We start from the raw sequence: 18578 nt of genomic DNA on the forward strand, positions 1-18578 counted from the left end.
AGTTCTGCATGCTTTGGTGACTTTGCAGCTAATAATTTCCATATGTTTAACTATCCTTTGCAAACATCACTCTTACCTGACTGCCCAGCTTGCTTCCCCACTGGTTCCATCCTCTTCCTCATTCAGGAGTCAGCCCTGAGAGCAGCTCAGCACCCAGGACTCACGTTGTTTGACCGGCTCCTCCGTGTCATCCAGGCTATGCCCTGGGCCAAGCTCAGGCAGGATCCTGGTTAATCCAGACAGGCACCTTTTTGACTCTTGTGCTGGACTTTCCTGGCAGGCAGGGAGATGGGGGCAGCCAGGAAAGGAAAGTTTCTAAGTATAAAACCCAAAGCGTACTCAGCCTCGCAAAAGTGTCAAAGAGGCAAGTGGTTGACCCGAACTATTTATAAACGGAGACTCAATGGAAACACGATGGAGCTGAACCAAATTCCTGTTTCCAACCCCTTGCTCTCCCCACAGGCGACTGTCACCTGAGCGGTGTGACACCAGCCAGCATCCCTGTCTTGACTTCCTCAGGGCCAGGGTCTAAACTACAGCTGGGTGCACAAACCGCACTCCTCACCTGAATAGCAGGTCCTGGATTCCACAAGGTACATGGATGGTGGTCTGCAGAAAGGTGGAGGTGTCAGCGTATGGTGCATACAAAGACAAGGCTTGCCCGATTCTGTTGGGAAGAGCTTTGCCCTGCAAAGGGCTCCAATTATTTTGCTGAGGGACATAAGGGGGTGGACACTTACCCTTATTTTTTCACCCCCATAGCCACAGGGAAGGCAGACAATAAAAACAACGTGCTGGTTGCGTGGGAGAAATGCTCTGGCTCAGGAGAACCAAAAACTCTGCAAGGTGGTAGCAAACCTCCACGGCTTTTTTTCCACCTGGGCAAAGAGGTGGAAAAGTTGTGGAGCACAAGTCTTATGGAGAGTGGCTGAGGGACATGGGGTGGTTTAGACTGGAGAAAAGGAGGCTGAGGGAAGACTTTCTCACTCTCTACAACTACTTGAAAGGAGGTGATAGCATGGAGGGGGGTGGTCTCTTCTCCCAAATAACAAATGATAGGATGAGAGGAAATGGCCTCAAGTTGCACCAGGGGAGGTTTGGATTGGATCTTGGGAAAAATTTTTTCACAGAAAGGGGTGGAAAGTAGTGGAACAGGCTGCCCAGGGCAGTGGTATATTCACCATCCCTGGAGGGGTTTAAAAGATGCATAGATGAGGTTCTTAGGGACATGGTTTAGTGCTAGATTTAGGTTATAGCTGGACTCGATCTTGAGGGTCTCTTGCAACCAGAATGATTCTATGATCCTATGATAAGACAAGGAGGGACCCAGCACCTGGATCGTTGGCACCCTCTGGCACACCAGTCCTCCACATTTAGCTCACCCCCCTCCTCAAAGATGAGCAGCAGCTCCTCAGGCAGCGAGTGCCACCCAGGAGGAACCTCCATAGTCCCACCTTGATCTATTCTGAATCATCAGAAATAGTCTGGAGTGCGAAGATCTATGTCTATAGGTTGGGCAGGTTTCTGTTCCTTCCTTGAGGGCATTTTTAAAGAGCAAACCTTGCAAGACTCTCTGGCAGATGGATCCATCCCTTGCCAAACCCCACAGCAGCCTCTTGCTCCCCAAATCCTAGAAGGAGGCTAGATGTGGCCACCAGGAAGAGCCCCATCCCCTTCTAGATGAAGGAAGAACAAGGTTCTCCACCTCAGCTGCTGCTTCTAGACACTTTTACACCACAAACACAAGCCTGTAGGAAAAGCAATCGTGTGACATTTGTCATAGCAAAAAGCTTTCAAGAGAAGCAGACCATGGCGAGGAATTGTTTTCAAGTCCAGTGGTTAATAGCTTTCTTTGCAGAGCTCATGGCTGATCCTCCACAGAAGGTCCCAGGCTTTAGAAGGAAACGTTACCAGATTTGTTCTTGTGCCATTGCTCTGCTCTTGCAAGTGGTAATCCTACTTTTATCACATGTTCTTCTCACAGGAGCCATATAGGATGCTACGCTTCCAGTGATGAGCAAATTAATTGGCTTTAAGATGTGTAAAATTTAAAAACCACCAAGGGAGTAAAGAACCTTATCCTGAGCTTTTTATTGAATTCTTAGGGAATTAGGGATATGTGTGATTTGGATGAACAAAAACATGGAGCCGGAAAGGAGTTAGGGAGCCTGCGTAGACCACCCTCAGAATCACACTGGTATGGGACTTATCTCAGGGATGGTATAGCTCAGGCTGGGGTCTGATGGGCTGGGGAACAGCCGTTGGGGAAAGGACCTGGGACAACAGAGACCAACCATGCTGTGGGTGATGGTGGCAGGACCGGAGCCAGCAGGACCAGGGAAGTGATTCTCCCTCTCCAGTTAGCACTTGCCAAACTGGCACTGGGACCAGTTTGGACTCCCCAGTACCAGGCAGATGGTGAGAGAACCCAGTGAGGCCACCAAGCTGGTTGGGACTGGAGCTCAGGACATGAAGGGAGAGGCTGAGAGCTGAGTGTGCAGCGAGGGTAGAAGGCAAAGGGTGATTTTATCACTGTCTGCAGCTCCTGCCTGGGAGGGTGGGGAGATGTACCTGCAGTGCTGGGCCAGCTCTGGGTCCTCAGCACAGGAAACACATGGAGCTGCTGGAGAGAGGCCAGAGGAGCCCCAGAAATGACCCGAGGCTGGAACAGCTCTGCTGGGAGGACAGGCTGAGAGAGCTGGGGTGTTCAGCTGGAGAAGAGAAGCTCTGGGGAGACTTTAGTGAGGCCCTTCCGTGCTTAAAAGGGGCTGGGAAGAAAGATGGGGAAAGACTTTTGAGCAGGACCTGTTGTGATAGGACAAGGTGTGATGGTTTTAAACTAAAGGAGGAGAGGTTCAGGCCAGACATGAGGAAGAAATATTTTATGATGAGGGTGGTAAGAGCCTGTCCCAGGTTGGCCAGAGAGGTGGTGGATGAACCATCCCTGGAGACATCCCAGGCCAGGCTGGACGGGGCTCTGAGCAACCTGAGCTGGTGCAGATGTCCCTGCTCATGGCAGGGGGGGCACTGGATGAGCTTTGAAGGTCCCTTCCAACACAAACCGTTCTATGATTCTATGTGAGAGAGGCAGGCTCTGGTGGGAGGTGCTCATTGACTGGAATAGAGTCAACAGCCCAAGTTAGGACATAGGACAGAAAAAGCTTTTCCCCATGAAGATGGTCAAACAATGGAACAGGAGTCCAGGCTGGGGATCTTCATCTTTGAAGATACTCAAAACTCTCCACAAAAAAAAAACCAAACAACCTGAGCAACCTCAGATCAAACTTCCAAAGAAGGCCCTTCCAGTCCTGGCTGCTCTATGTGTCTTTGTCTGTTCTCACACTCTTCAGCAGCAGAGACTACAGTCTCCTTGGATCACCTTCTCTAACATTTTCTACTTCTACAGTTCTAAAATTTTTCCTAAGACATCCCAAGTGCACATTTCCAGTATCTGCGCACATTTCTTCCCACATGGCAGTGGATGTGTGGAAATGAGAGCTTTCCTACCCTCTCCTATGCAACCCATCTTGCCGATGCTTTGCAAGAGATGCATCTTTTTTGTGTGTGTAACAGCATCATCTCTGGTTCTTGCTCCACCTGTGATGGGGAACCTCTCAGCTCCTTTCCCACCACTCAATCCCCACACGGAGCCTCTTCACATTTCCTCTTTGGGATACAGCAACATCTTTCCCCTTGTCTTATTGGAAAAACAGCTTCAAATTCCACTGGTAGTTTGAAAATCCCAGCTGAGACCCATTGGATGGAGAGAGCTGTATCTGTTTTTATAAGGTATCAGTTTCATTAAGGGGAGGAGGTGGAAGCAGAAGAGATGCTGTCCATGTGCCAGACGGGCATCAACAATTCCCAGGACAAGTTCACACCTCATCATAACAGCTTATTAACTGGCAGGTCAAGGGCTTGAGTAGTAACCCCACGGTGTTGCAACCCTTATGTAGACATGGGAAGATGGGGAGATACGTCCCGCTCACGGAGGTAATCAGGATATCTAAAGTCTTATCTGCTTGTGGAGTTTACCCTGGCTGATCACGGGCTGTTTGGGTAAGATGCTGTGCGGATTTTTCTGTTGCTCTTTAGAAAGCAGGATGAGAGGCAACAGCTTATGTTCCCAAAAATACTCCAATATGTGCTTAGCCATAGGACTGTGGGTTCATCCACTGCTTTTTAATGAGCTTCCCTTGAGAGCAGCACCAAGACCCTGTTTGGAAGCTGTGCAGGGCAGGGGCGTCACCCTCCAGTCCCGAGTAACAAGGATGGATAAGGCATCACTGCGCCGGACAGAAAATACAGCTCCGCTTCGGCTCCAAAAACATTTTGGCATGACTTGCTAACTTGGATTTTATCTGCAAATGTTTTCAGCCCAATACTGCTGGGAATCCTGATTTTTCCGAGACTTACCAACAGGAAATCCCTGAGCCGGAGGGTTTAGCTGTAATGAACTTATTGTATATTCAAGCACTGAATGTCAATTTGGATTACGATGTCAAAAATAAGCACTGAGAGCATGCAACCGTACCCTGGGGTCACCTGTCAGGAACTTCAGACTGAAACTGGCCAGATATAGAGCAGCGCAGCCTTGATTTATTTTTTTCCTTGTGCAAATGCAACAGCTAAGACCGAACAAACCTACTGCATCTCAGAGATGAACCCCCTCCTCCTCTCCCCAGCGCCTTCTTCCACTTTGCACAGGGCTTCCTTGGCTGGGGATGCTTCATTAGGGGCTGCCCAAAGAGCTCAGGACTAGTCAGATGCGTGGGGAGGTTAAATCCCCTTATTAGTGTGTGTCTGAATCACTGCCACTTGTGTCATTCTGGGACCCCCAAGTCCCAGGCACAATCAGGATTCGCATCCTCCCAGACACTCAGCACAGCCAGGTGACGACAAGCTCTTGGTTCCCGACCTTGGGCTAAAGATACAGAGAAATTCATCTGGAGAACGGGATGCAAGAGGAGAGGTTCATGGGGACAGGAGGAATGATTCACACCTTCCTTTCCAGGCACGTGGCCACAGCCCCACTCCTGTTCAGGGGCTGCAGGCAGCTTCTGCCTGGGTTACCAAGGTCCTGCACCTGGGTCGGGGCAACCCCCGGTATCGGTCCAGGCTGAGGATGGAGGGATGGAGAGCAGCCCCCAGGAGAAGGACTTGGGGGTGCTGGGGGTGAAAGATTGGCCATGAGCCGGCAACGTGCGCTTGCAGCCCAGAAATCCACCCGTGTCCTGGGCTGCATCCCCAGCAGCGTGAGCAGCAGGTGGAGGGAGGGGATTCTGCCCCTCTGCTCCGCTCTGGGGAGACCCCCCTGCAGTGCTGGGCCAGCTCTGGGTCCTCAGCACAGGACACACATGGACCTGCTGGAGAGGGGCCAGAGGAGCCCCAGAAATGATGCGAGGCTGGAACAGCTCTGCTGGGAGGACAGGCTGAGAGAGTTGGGGTGTTCAGCTGGAGAAGAGAAGCTCTGGGGAGACCTTAGTGTGGCCTTTGCAGACTTAAAAGGGGCCAAGAAGAAAGATGGGGACAGGCTTTTTAGGTGTGACAGGACAAGGTGTGATGGTTTTAAACTAAAGGAGGGAGATTCAGGCCAGACATGAGGAAGGAATTGTTGGCCCTGAGGGTGGTGAGAGCCTGTCCCAGGTTGGCCAGAGAGGTGGTGGATGAACCATCCCTGGAGACATCCCAGGCCAGGCTGGACGGGGCTCTGAGCAACCTGAGCTGGTGCAGATGTCCCTGCTTATGGCAGGGGGGGCACTGGATGAGTTTGGATGGTCTCTTCCAACCCAATTATTCTATGCTACCATCCATCCTTCCTCCTTTTCTCTGCATGCAGGAGCAGGGAGGCACGACTAGAAAACTGAGGATCTCCATTCATTTCTCATGCTCCATCCTAAGCACTCTGAAGTCAGAATTGATCTTCTTTTGCTGACCATTGCTCACTGCAACCACAAAGCAGCACCCACGGGGCATGCAGAGCAGGTGGCATGGGCTCACCTCCACAGAAGATGCCCTACCAAGGGGATGCCAAGTGGATGTTTAAATCCCAGGTCCAACCCATGTTCTGGCTTTTAAAGTCACTCCAAAATATAAGTTAATATTCAGTTGCAAATACACATCTTCTCTAAATAAACAGTTTTGCTAAAGCTTCCATAAGCCAGGAACTGATGTTATTACCTGCAGCCTTGGTGTTCTCCCCAGTTCCATGACATTTCCTTCTAAATCCTTCCCATGGAGGCTCTACAGGCTCTTGTGGTTCACTGGGTAGAGAAGATCCTTGGAAAAAAGGAAGGCAAAGTTAAGTTCCTCCAACCGAAGGCCATGGGACCAGAGCCTTGAAATAAATAAATACATTTTCATTCATAAACCCAGGTCTCTGCTCTTCCCCCCATAATGCTCTAGCCAGTTTGCTGTGATGTTGCCAATGAGATTAGACCTTTATTTGCCTTGAGGAAACATTGAGCTTCCTCTGCCTTCCACGTGCATGCACACAAGCATCTGGGAGACCACGGCCACGAGACCCAGGTGTGAGAGTCGGTCCGAAGAACAGTTTCTGCCTGAACATCGTCATCGGGGACTTGGAGAACAGATGGACTGAGAGAAAGAATTGGACAATGATTTGGAGAGAGGCCTGAAGCAAGGAATCGTGTTGTGCAGGTCTCTCCGACCCGGGGACAATAATTGCTGTCCAGAAGATGGATTTCCACCTGTTGCTTGAGCTAGACTTGCCCCCCATCTCCTCCCTGTAACAAAGGCCAACGAAGGAGAGCATGCGCAGAGGCCCGCCAAGGGTCTTGAGGTCACCCAACAGACGGGTAAGAGACCCCCGAACCGAGGCGACGCAGGCGCAGACGGGCTCTGGCAAGCGAAGCGGGGACTTTTTGGGCCTGCGCAGTTAAGCCTGGATTGTGCAATAAAGGCGGAGATTGGCCTCGATCTACAGGAGTGAGGGGGGGTGAAGAAGCATGAAAGACAACTCCTGACAGGACATCATGGAGATCTCCCCACCGGAGGACCCTGAACCACGACGGAGGACCAGAAGGACTCTCGTCACGGGACCCGAGACCAGCAGGACACCTTTGGAGCTCGTTCGGTGGTAAACCCAGCCTCATTTCCGCCTTTTCTTTTTACCTTTTCCTTTGCCTCTACTCTCTCTATTGCGTGCCGCTTTACAGGCAAATTAATAAAGCAACACTGCTTGATTGAATTATAACCCCTTGGCATTTTGGTTGCCTTAATTTTGCCCCTCGAGATCAAGGTAAACAAACCATCACAAGTCCATGACCGAATGGACCATGACACCAGGGCAGTCATCAATGTCAGGGATGGGGATTGCAGGGCACTTGCAGCCTCTTTTCCTCCCTGCAATTGTTCAGCCACATGAGGAGCCTGTCATCTCCATCCATCCATCCATCCATCCATCCATCCATCCATCCATCCATTCATCCCTCTCTCCCGCTGGCTTCCTGTGACCAGGAACAGCTCAGGGTGGGTGTGATCACCCCAGTAAAATAATTGAGAATCCCCCTTGGGGGCTGCATGCTCTCCTTCCCCTCCTTTTCAGTGACTGCTTGTGTGGTTTGTATTCCTGAGTCCCTAATTCAACCCGCTCTCACAAACTACACCAGCATCAAAATAAAAGTCAAGGATATTGAGTCAGACTAAACCCACTACCTGTTTTACACATTTTTGGGGGGTTTTTTTTGTTTGTTTTTTGGTTTTTGGTTTTTGGTTTTTTTCTGGGTAAGAAGGTAGATCATAGAATCATTTTGGGTGGAAAAGACCTTCAAGAGCATGGAGTCCAACTGTTACCCCAACCCTGGCACTAACCCACGTCCCTGAGAACCTCATCTCCGTCTGTCCAACCCCTCCAGGGATGGTGACTCCACCACTGCCCTGGGCAGCCTGTTCCAATGCCCCACAGCCCTTTAATGAAAGTGATGGAAAGCCTTGGGTCTCCTCTTCTTTGGCAGGTAGAGGAGGGTCGATGGCATCTGCTTTATTCATTCATCTTATGCCAAAAATCACAGCACAGGCAGAGGTTTCTGCCTTCAGAGATGCTCAGCCATGAAAAACGCTGTTCTCCTCTGCTTTACAAATACTTGCTCGAGGCAGCGACACTTTTCGTTACCGCTGGAAGCTTTGCTTTGCAGAGCAAGCCCGTGCTAATCAGCCTATGTGCTCCGGTGCCTGATATCTGGCTAACGTCAGGGCAGGGAGGATTAAAGTTTCCCTCTTAGGCCGTCTGCAGTTCCCAGCAAAGCTGACAGCATCATGGACTTCTCACCCAGGACAAATCCTACCCCAGTTTAGCAAGTCTCCTCTGTGGACGATGGAGTAGCCAAACAACTGCTCCGCATTGTCACACTACGCGCTGTTGACAAAGTTATCGCTATAAAAACAAGACGGAGCCAAGTCAACCGGGGCCCTCCGCCTACTCCAGCATGAGAGCATTTCCTGCTAGCACGGGGGAGAAGGTTATTAAAGATACACATGGAGGCAAAGGTAAAGATTTTTGCCGCAGGTTGTGGAGCTGCACTTGCTGTATATCAATGTTGTGGGTCTGAGGAATCACAGAATCACAGCTTGGGTTGATGGGACGTTCAAAGCTCCCCCAGTGCCCCCCCTGCCACGAGCAGGGACATCCGCACCAGCTCAGGTTGCTCAGAGCCCCGTCCAGCCTGGCCTGGGATGTCTCCAGGGATGGTTCATCCACCACCTCTCTGGCCAACCTGGGACAGGCTCTCACCACCCTCAGGGCCAACAATTTCTTCCTCATGTCTGGCCTGAATCTCTACTCCTTTAGTTTAAAACCATCACCTCTTGTCCTATTGCAACAGGCCCTGCTCAAAAGTCTGTCCCCATCTTTCTTACAGGCCCTTTTTAACTACTTTTAAGTAAAGTGATCTGTAAAAGGAAGGCTCCATCTGGTAGAAAATGAGCACAAAATCCAAAGGCTAGATGTTAAACCTAGATTTAGGTAGATGACAAAAAGATACAACAAGAACATGGCTGAATGTGCTTGAGCACAACTGGAAATTAAACGATGAGAATCTGTGGTTGCAGAGACGGGTTTTTAACGGCCCATTTAATGCTCTGAATAGTCCTTACCTTTTCCTGGCCATCTTCTGTGCTACGAAGGATTTCTACCCTTTTCTGAAATACTGTGGCTTAAACAGCAAGTAATACACTATAAAACTGTAAGTAAAACTCTGTGGCCCATTCTGTGTAACTGGGTAGGCAAGACTGGACTGAAAACTCAGGCCAGGCTGTTGGCACACGCTCTTCTAGCAAATGCAGATGGGAAGTGGAAACACGTGTGGTGTTACATGGACTTTAAACACCCTTTCCACAGAAGATCTACGAAGCAGAACATCTCAGCGCCTCTTTTCCTTTCTCCACATGCCGCTGGATCTCCTTGTTCAGCGGTTGCCCTACACGTATATTATCTGCTCTTCACGACCACAATACTCATTTTTCACCCCAGCACCAAACCTATAATTTCAGCTGACGGGAACGTGCTTAAACCTTGCTGGTGGCTTGTGGTTTGGCAAACATCAGGTAGATCCGTTAATAAGATCTGCTGGTAGGGCCCAGCAACTGCAGAGCTTGCAATTAACTGGGTTGCAAACACCTATTTTACAACAGTGCTAATGACAGGAAAAAAGGGAGAGGTAACAGGCATCAGCAAATGAAGACCTACAGAATCCATAGGGCACTCTTTCCTTTCAAGGCTATTTGAAGGTATCTGAAGTAAATTAACCTCTTCTTGAAACAAATGAATTCATTTTTTTGTTACGAATGTGACCTAGAAATAGAAAATAAGGAAAATATTCAGAAAGCCTCAGCTATCCTTCAGCCTGCCGATACTGTTTTAAACAAGGGGTTCCTGGACTGCAGGAAAACACCATCCTATTGCTTCGGTCCTTCCCTCACACAAGAATGAAACGTTTCCCACCTGGACACACAGCACAACCCACGACAGAGGAGGAACAGCCCATCAGCACAGAAGAATCACAATTCTGCTCTTAAAACCAAGTATCTCGAAGCGAGAATCAGTCCCTTGTTTCAGATCACCGGGAGAGGTTCTGCGCTCGTGCATCGCCCCGATCGTCCTCACTGCCAGTGTGGTGTTACCTTTATTTTCTTCCAGAAAGGTGCTTTTTAATTCCAGCACGGCAGCTGAAATTCCTCCCGTTAACCCGTCTCACCACACACGCTCCTCCAACACGATGCCCACCCCAAGGCAAGCGCAGCCAGGTCTGAAGGAGGGACCTGCAGCTCCTCCGTAGCCGCCCAGCTCCGCATTCACCACTGGAGCGTTATCTGTACAGAATATATGAAAAAAAAACAGCGTTGTAACCAGGATTTCGGTTTTGAGGTGAAGGAACAGGATGACAACCCTGTGCAGATATCGTGACAGAGCATCTCTGCCTGCTGCGGAAGTCTGGCATTCGGCATTTCAGAGGAATCTCCAACACAATTCTGGAGCGGAGTAAAACCTTTGATGGGGCTCTGAGCAACCTGAGCTGGTGCGGATGTCCCTGCTCATGGCAGGGGGGGCACTGGATGAGCTTTGAAGGTCCCTTCAACCCAAACTATTCTGTGACCCTATGAAAACTAGCAATTGCAAAGCTAAAAGCTCAGACTCCTCCAGACCCAGAGCTGTAGCTGCCCAGGGATCTTTTAAAACCAGGCTGATTTAATTTCATCTCTCTAAGGGACAGGTGTTAAGCTGGCGCCAGGAGCACAGCGGCCCATTGACAGGAATCCTCAACATCCTCAGAACAGGCATCAAGACACAGAAGAACTTTGTATGAACCAAGTTAGACAGAGGTAAACTTAGGTTCGTAGAATAGTTTGGGTTGAAGGGACCTTTGAAGATCATCCAGTCTAAGCCCTGCCATGAGCAGGGACATCTGCACCAGCTCAGGTTGCTCAGAGCCCCGTCCAGCCTGGCCTGGGATGTCTCCAGGGATGGTTCATCCACCACCTCTCCGGCCAACCTGGGACAGGCTCTCACCACCCTCAGGGCCAACAATTTCTTCCTCATGTCTGGCCTGAATCTCCCTCCTTTAGTTTCAAACCATCACCCCTTGTCCTGTCACAACAGGACCCTCTCAAAGGAAGCTGAAGAGACAGATTTCTACTGCAGAGCTTCACCGAGGAATGGCAAAGAAGCCCATGCATGTCCTTTGTTAGGAGACACCCTACAAGGAAAAGGGAGATTTTCTTCCCAAAAAGTGCCCCCTTCGCTCGTAGCATGTGCAAGTCCGAGCTGAAGACAGAAGCACTCAGCACCGGCAGCAATGGATTGTGCAGCTGTAGGGACATTGCCTTCCCGAGCAGAGAAGCCCCAGGAGACTCGCAAGCAGAACAGTCGCTGAGAGGTAGAGCCGGGATGAAAATCTGGGTAGGCGTGGGTACCCCAACCACCGCACCATGCTGCCCTGATCTGCTCCTTCTGTGAGAAGGAAAACAAAGAGAGAAACTGCTCCTCAGCGGCTGGACCTCTTCTGCCCTCCCTGTCCGTGGGCGCAGACCCCACACCCGAGCCAACGTGGCCGGCAGAAGCACAACAGCTGGGCTGGCAGGTTTCCACCCGAACCAACTGCATGTTGGAGCCGAACAGCTTTTTGTGCAAATGGCGCTTAACTGACTGAATTACCTTATTATAATATGCTATTTAAAAATATACGGGCATTTTATATGAATTTTTTAGGCAGCTGGGACTGTTCTGTGTTTCTAGATCAGTATATACCAGTATTAACGTGCTACAGCAGTTCAGGAGTTGCCCATGGTTAACGACTGAGACAGCCCGGAAGGCCAAATCATATCCTGGGCTGCATCCCCAGCAGCGTGAGCAGCAGGTGGAGGGAGGGGATTCTGCCCCTCTGCTCCGCTCTGTGAGACCCCCCTGCAGTGCTGGGCCAGTTCTGGGTCCTCAGCACAGGACACACATGGAGCTGCTGGAGAGGGGCCAGAGGAGCCCCAGAAATGACCCGAGGCTGGAACAGCTCTGCTGGGAGGACAGGCTGACAGAGTTGGGGTGTTCAGCTGGAGAAGAGAAGCTCCAGGGAGACCTTAGTGCGGCCTTTCCAGACTTAAAAGGAGCCAAGAAGAAAGATGGGGAGAGACTTTTGAGTAGGGCCAGTTGCAAAAGGATGAGGGGTGATGGTTTTGAAGTAAAATAGCAGAGATTCAGGCCAGACATGAGGAAGAAATTGTTGGCCCTGAGGGTGGTGAGAGCCTGTCCCAGGTTGGCCAGAGAGGTGGTGGATAAACCATCCCTGGAGACATCCCAGGCCAGGCTGGACGGGGCTCTGAGCAACCTGAGCTGGTGCAGATGTCCCTGCTCATGGCAGGGGGGGCACTGGATGAGCTTGGAAAGTCCCTTCCAACCCAAACCATTCCATGACTCTGTCCCCACTAAAACCAAGACAACGCAGTCCAAAATGGATAGGACTGGTTTAGAAGCTGAAATTAAGAATTTCAAGTGCAAATTTAACAAAACAGCCCATTACAAGTAACTTCATGCAGTTAGATTGAAGAGTCCAGCAGATTAAATGTCAAGCTCGTCAATCCAACACATACAGGACAAATTTCACCAGCAGCTGAGCTGATATCTGACGACCAATTCCTTAGTGGAAAAAAAGTTTTCATATTATTTAATGAAAATTGTACAACAATGTTGCATTCTGCCATTTAGAAAATAAGCTGATATCAAAAGAACCAGCAATTAAAAGAAGTCTTAAGTTAGATTATTTTTTTTTTCCTGGAAAATTATAGTCCTATTTTGACCTGGAGTTAGAAGATCTTGCCTGCAGACAGGAGGGGCTCACTGCTGCCCAGAGGTACCAGCTACACCAGATCAAGTCAAAGGGCAGAGCACGTGCAAATACTTCCATCAAAATCCACAAACCAAGGAGAAATACCCTCTCTGGCCACTTGAAAGGTGACAAAAAGAGGTACAGAGGAGCCCAAGGTTTATCTAAAGTCTGTCCAACAGCACCTCCAGCTACATTTCAGTATAAACCATCTTCATTCAGAGCTCATTCTTCACTTTAGCGCACATTTCAATAGCGCCGTTCAGTGCTGCGGAACAGCTTGAAGTAAAATTTCCCTCCTGTACCTTCCCACTTCAGCTCCAGGACTACGCAGTTGGCGTCTTGGCATTTTACTTTCTGCTGACAGACAGATTGGGTGGGAGAAAATTGAAAAAGAAAACCGCAACACAAAGACCCTGTTGCTCCGACGATTCCTGGAGAGTCCCCGTAGCTCTTGGCATTTCAATGCTTCCCACCAGCGACTCTGTGTCGTGGACGTTCTCCTCTCAAAACTCATGCAGCAGATTCCTGTTCAAGGGGAACATATATATATATATATATATTTTTTTAGGCGGACATATGTTGCTTATTAGCTGTGATCATGGAAGGTGCTGGAAGAGCAGCGATGCCTCCCCAATGATGGAACACGGCGTTTCCACTGTCCATCGAAGTTTTGCAAACCCAGCTGTCTCCCAGCCCCACCGTACGCTGTTTTTCCAGCTGCGTGCCATCTTTTTGGAAGGAACGTGAAAAATAACCGCGGTACCATCTCGTGTGAAACAGGATTTTTGCTAACGAGGCACTCAGGTCTTCTGGCAAAAACCCTCGCGCCCAAATATTCACATTTGGGTCAATATGGGCTCGATGAACAATAAAGCCAAAGAGTTTTTGGGGCTGGGGAGAAAAATTGTGGTTCAAATCAGGCTTGTAAAGAAAACAAACACAAAGGAGCCATTGAGAGAAGAGACACAAGTTGAGAGATAACTAATCAGTTTTATTTTATAAATACAGATGAGCTTTCCTGCAATTACCAACATAGTTTTAACGTGTCATTTACTATGGGATATTCTGGTTTCGCTTATTTTAAATACCTGGCCAAGCAAGGATAAGCCAATGCTGTTGTGCTCGCTACAAAAATATCGTGGGATACGATCTTCCAAAACTAATATTCTCAACAATCTTAGGAATTCCTAGTGAGGGGAAAAGATTGCAATGAAATGTTTTCTGCACTCGAAGACATTTGCAGACATTTAACAGTGTCACAGCTGTGCAGGAACTGAAAGGCTCTTGACAGTTTAAAGCAGGCTGTGATTTATCATCTCACCTTCAAACTACTATTTGTTTCTCTCCCGCTACACTATTTTCAAAGTAATTTACAGGGGAAAAAAAATAAAAACCAATAATCACGAAAATGAAAGCCATGATGTGGCTGCAGTCTGTACAATCCTCATGGCAACGAGAAGTTCGTCAATGGTTTAATCAGCCCTATTGTGCTGTCCCCCTTCACCAGGGGAAGAGAAACTTGGGGACAATTTAAGGCCTCCTAAAGATACATCCACAGAAAGGCCATTAAAGCAGCTTTGTGCGATGGAGGCAGAAACCAAACATCGTGTTTGACACATCGACAAGTACAGGGCTCAAACAGGAGCAGCAACACATCAGGGAGGAAAACCAAAGTTCATTTGGTCTGGTGCAACCTGAGAAAATGTGCAACGAATGAAAAGAAGAAAAAAAAAAATCCCAAATCCCGCCGATGGTCTAACAAACCTAATTTAACACGTCGCTTAATTGCACTGAGACGCTCCATGTCTGCTCTATGGAACACAGCGATTTCACAGCTACTCTTTGGGTTGCTTTGAAAAGTCACCACCGCACACAAACTAACACTTTTCTGTTATAGGAGTTTTTCTACAAACAGGTCTGCGCTGCTTTGAGCGTGCCACATCCCATCCCGCGGGGTGCACAGCGTGCCCTAATTTCACCTAAAATGACACTATCAGAAGGCGGTAAGATAGAGTCATGGGACAGAGCACCTTATGCTTACTTTATTAATAAGTGCTTGTACTTTGAGGTGTTCATTTTTCGCTTTCTACGCCAAAACACAGTGATAATTTCCTACCGATCTCTTCTCAAAAGATGCTGCAGTGTTTCCTTTAGGGAAACTTTTCACGAGGTTGGAACAGAGAAGCTTATTTGGGTGAGAAGATCCTCCTGAACGTGCCCCAGTTTGCACCTGGAATCACGTTCAATACCTTACGGAATCGAGGTCTCTGCTTCTGAGTGTTTCCATCTAATACACCGCACTGGGACAGATCGAAAATAGCGGATGGCTGTAGAAAGGCTTGATCCCGCAACTCGATTGCAGACAGGTTAAAAGCGAACAGAAGAAACGTGAATATAATTTTAATACAATCATTAAGGTGTTACCTGGAAAAAATGCATATTCTAGAACAGTGCTATTACGTATATTGGTTCTCACATACACGTCTTGTTTTGACAGCAGATAGCTGAGATTACACATAGCCACGTTTTAAAAAGTTAATTTAGGCTTAGCCTTACTGTGAAGTTAGGAAAAAAAGACTAGGTCATTGGTTCAAAAAAAAGCATAGACCAGGGAGGAAAAATAAAAAGCCAGGCATGATGAAGTGGGTTTTTTTTTTATTCTGCTATATATTTTTATATTTCAGAGCTCATGGCCAAGCCCAAATTCGTGGGTATAAAATACAGAAAGCAAGAGCAATGCAATCCAAACTGAAACAAATACCAGGAATCACAAAACAGGCTGTAAATTGCTTTCCCGTTAGTGCAGCCAAACATGCACCCCCAGCGAACTGCCGGGTGGTGCTTCCTTCAACGTACAGATGATTAAAAGGATATTAATTTAGATGAATAACCTCAGGTGCCTCCGCTTGACAGAGGGTGGGAGCGAGTCCCACAAATTCACCTAATTCCAAAGCGCCGACTGCATTTTCAGGCTGGGTTTTTAGGGAGACGTTGTCCCCGTTAAGACACATCGGGAGATGGCAGCTGAACCCCGCCTGGGCAGTGAATTCGTTAGGTCTCTACTAATGAGGTTTGTGCCCAAAAAGCGGGGAATGGTCAGGCTGAGATTTTTATACGAAACCTTAAGAGGCAATTTAGTTCCTTAATAGCATTAACAGTGAGTATGGAGGGAGAAGAAAAAAAAAAAAAAAAAAGGTAATTTCTGATTAATTAAGGAAACCGCTCATTCTCTGGCACGTTTACACCAACTGAAGACCCATCAGTGAAACTAGAACTTGAAAAGCTACAGAGAGTAGCCGAGAGAAAACCGTCCAATTATAACAAATTCATGGTATTTCTGTAACGCTGACTACGTTGCTCAAGACAACACGGGAGTACATGGGAGAAGGTAAAGAAGTCTTACCCTAAATGTGTTTTTAACTTAACTTTTTCTTTCTTCTGAAAAGATTAAAATAAATTTAACTCTAAATAATAATTAAGAAGTTAACAAATATTCATAGGGGGGCCTGATCACCCGATCAGCACTAGAAGCTGTTTCCAGGAAAGCCTTTTATAAATGGATTCCAATGCCTAAAAAAAAATAATTTCCGAGAGATTATAAATACCAAACATAAGAGGACTGGAAGCAGAATCAAAATTTACCTGGGCTGTGAATATACCATAATCCTGTGTTATTGTGCTCAAGTCCATTTGTTTAACACCATAGGAATAGCTTTAGCTTTTTTTTTTTTTTAATATATATAATAATATAAAGAATAAGTGCAATTTTATCTCTATTCCAGATCACCCACTTCTCCTCCATGTCTCACTTGTCCGAACTTTTACGCGGCCTGCGGAAGCTGGACATGTTTTCGTTCAGTGCATAGATCCTTCGGGAGAACTCCTCGAACTCCCCTAGGACTTGTTCGTCACACTCCACCGCCACGGCGTGTTCCACCGGGATGGAATTAAAGTCTTCGAGTTGATCTCCCACGCTGAAGCCCGTCGCTTCCATCCCCATGATCTCCTCCGCTTGCTCCACGGTGCAGCAAAGGACGGGGCCGAGAGAGGGACGGAACTCGCAGGGTTGCTTGGCGCTCGCGGTTCCAGAGCACTCACCGTTTATTGCACTCGTATGTCCTAGGAAAGACTCCTGTCGGTCTTGGGTGTTGTTTAAGCTCCCGTTTTCTCCATTTAAACCGCTGCACAAGTCCTCACCTTTCTTGGCGTTTCCTTTCGAGGAGTCCATAGAGGTATCCAAGGAGGACGATATCGACGTGGGTTTTTTATCCGCCTCTCCGACACAGGCTGTGATGGCAACAGGCTGCGTTAAAGCGGAGTTGTAACTAGGAGGAGGAGTTTTGTACTCGAGTCTTTCGTTTCCTGTGCTGGCTCGTTTTCGGAGTCCTTTATCCGGAGAAGGGAGGCCACTGGAAAAGCCGATATCCAATCTGCCGAAGCTCGAGCTCTGTCTCTTTGGAACGGGAATTGCGCTGGATGTGTGGTGTCGATCGCTGTAAAAGAAGGGAAGGATAAATCACAGCTGTCAGGCACGCTCATGAGCAATACAGATGTTTAACCAAAGGCTGAAGCAATTATTTTATCACAACTCCGGGCTCCATTTGGCCAACTACTTGTATCCTAAAGTGCTAAAACCCCAATGTGTTTAATGCCGTATGAAGTACAGAAGACACCCCAGAGGACAGCTTTACTGAAAACCTGTACGATCGCGGAGGAAAATTTACAAAGCTCCATGGTTTGAAGAGTCAATCACCCAAGAAGCCACCACATTATGTTAATTCCTACTGTTAACACCGTTTTATAGGACCAAGCTGCACTTTATTAATTATTACTGTTGACCATATATTTATGTACTTATGGCCTGTACTGGGCCATCATAAACTCTTCAAAAGTGAGTAATAATAGCTGAATCCTCTAAGAGCAACCTCTTCCACAGTGGCCTTTCTTGACAGCTGCACAAAGGAGAAAAATCACACTAACTTCGCTATTTGCACAGGATTATTTTTGCCAGATCTTCTGCTTTTCTGTGCCAATCATTCCAAAACAATTTGGACAAACGTCAGCCTTGGTTTCTTGAGGAACGTGAACTAATCAAGCTTAATTTTCAAGTCTGATTTTACTATTTAACACAGTTCCACAGACCTTTCACACTGTCTCAGGGTGTATAATTTGGAACATCCGTTTTACATCATCTGGGGTGCGTTATGTGAATTTTCCTTCATTGGCTTAATCCTTACCCAAATATAATCACCATCCTATATGCAAATAGTCCGTTGCATGTTAACTTAAGCAACTGGTTCATTTTCCTTCCAGATTTAAAAATACGGCTATTACTGATCTACTGAATATATAACTCCAAGATTCAACTGCTGTCAGTATGACTCTCCTTCATTAATTCCATTTAAAAGAAACTCCTGCTCAAGGCCTGATAGATTTTGGGATGTGTCTTGCAGAGGAAAATCTTGGAATAGCAGTTATGAGTAATCCCTAGTGTGGATCTTTTTCCACATTATTTTTCTTCTCTTTTTTGCTCCCCTTTGTAAATAGGATAAGCTACATTGCAAAAAGTCCCCCTGTGAAAAACAAGCATCCTCATGGGAGGGCAGCGTGGAGCACGACCGCTCTTTAATTTCCTCTCTCATCTTAGCTCCTCCCAGGCTGCCCCTTAATACAGGCGTAGAACTTCCTTCTCTTCCATAAAAACCCTCAAATTACCTCAAGGAAAAGTTGCTTTTCAGAATTTAC

General features: G+C 47.7%; 1 protein-coding gene across 1 annotated transcript in view; it reads right to left on the bottom strand.

The window, feature by feature from the left end:
- Window positions 1-13857: 13857 nt before the first annotated feature.
- UVRAG (UV radiation resistance associated) overlaps window positions 13858-18578 on the bottom strand; it is a 100106-nt gene continuing 95385 nt past the window's right edge. Inside the window, exon 15 of the mRNA XM_065634478.1 lies at window positions 13858-17326. Within this exon, the coding sequence (XP_065490550.1) occupies window positions 16639-17326 (688 nt within the window). The 3' untranslated portion in view covers window positions 13858-16638. The remainder of the gene's footprint in view (window positions 17327-18578) is intronic.

This window comes from Caloenas nicobarica, chromosome 1 (genome assembly GCF_036013445.1).
Source record: "Caloenas nicobarica isolate bCalNic1 chromosome 1, bCalNic1.hap1, whole genome shotgun sequence".
Lineage (NCBI taxonomy): Eukaryota > Metazoa > Chordata > Aves > Columbiformes > Columbidae > Caloenas > Caloenas nicobarica.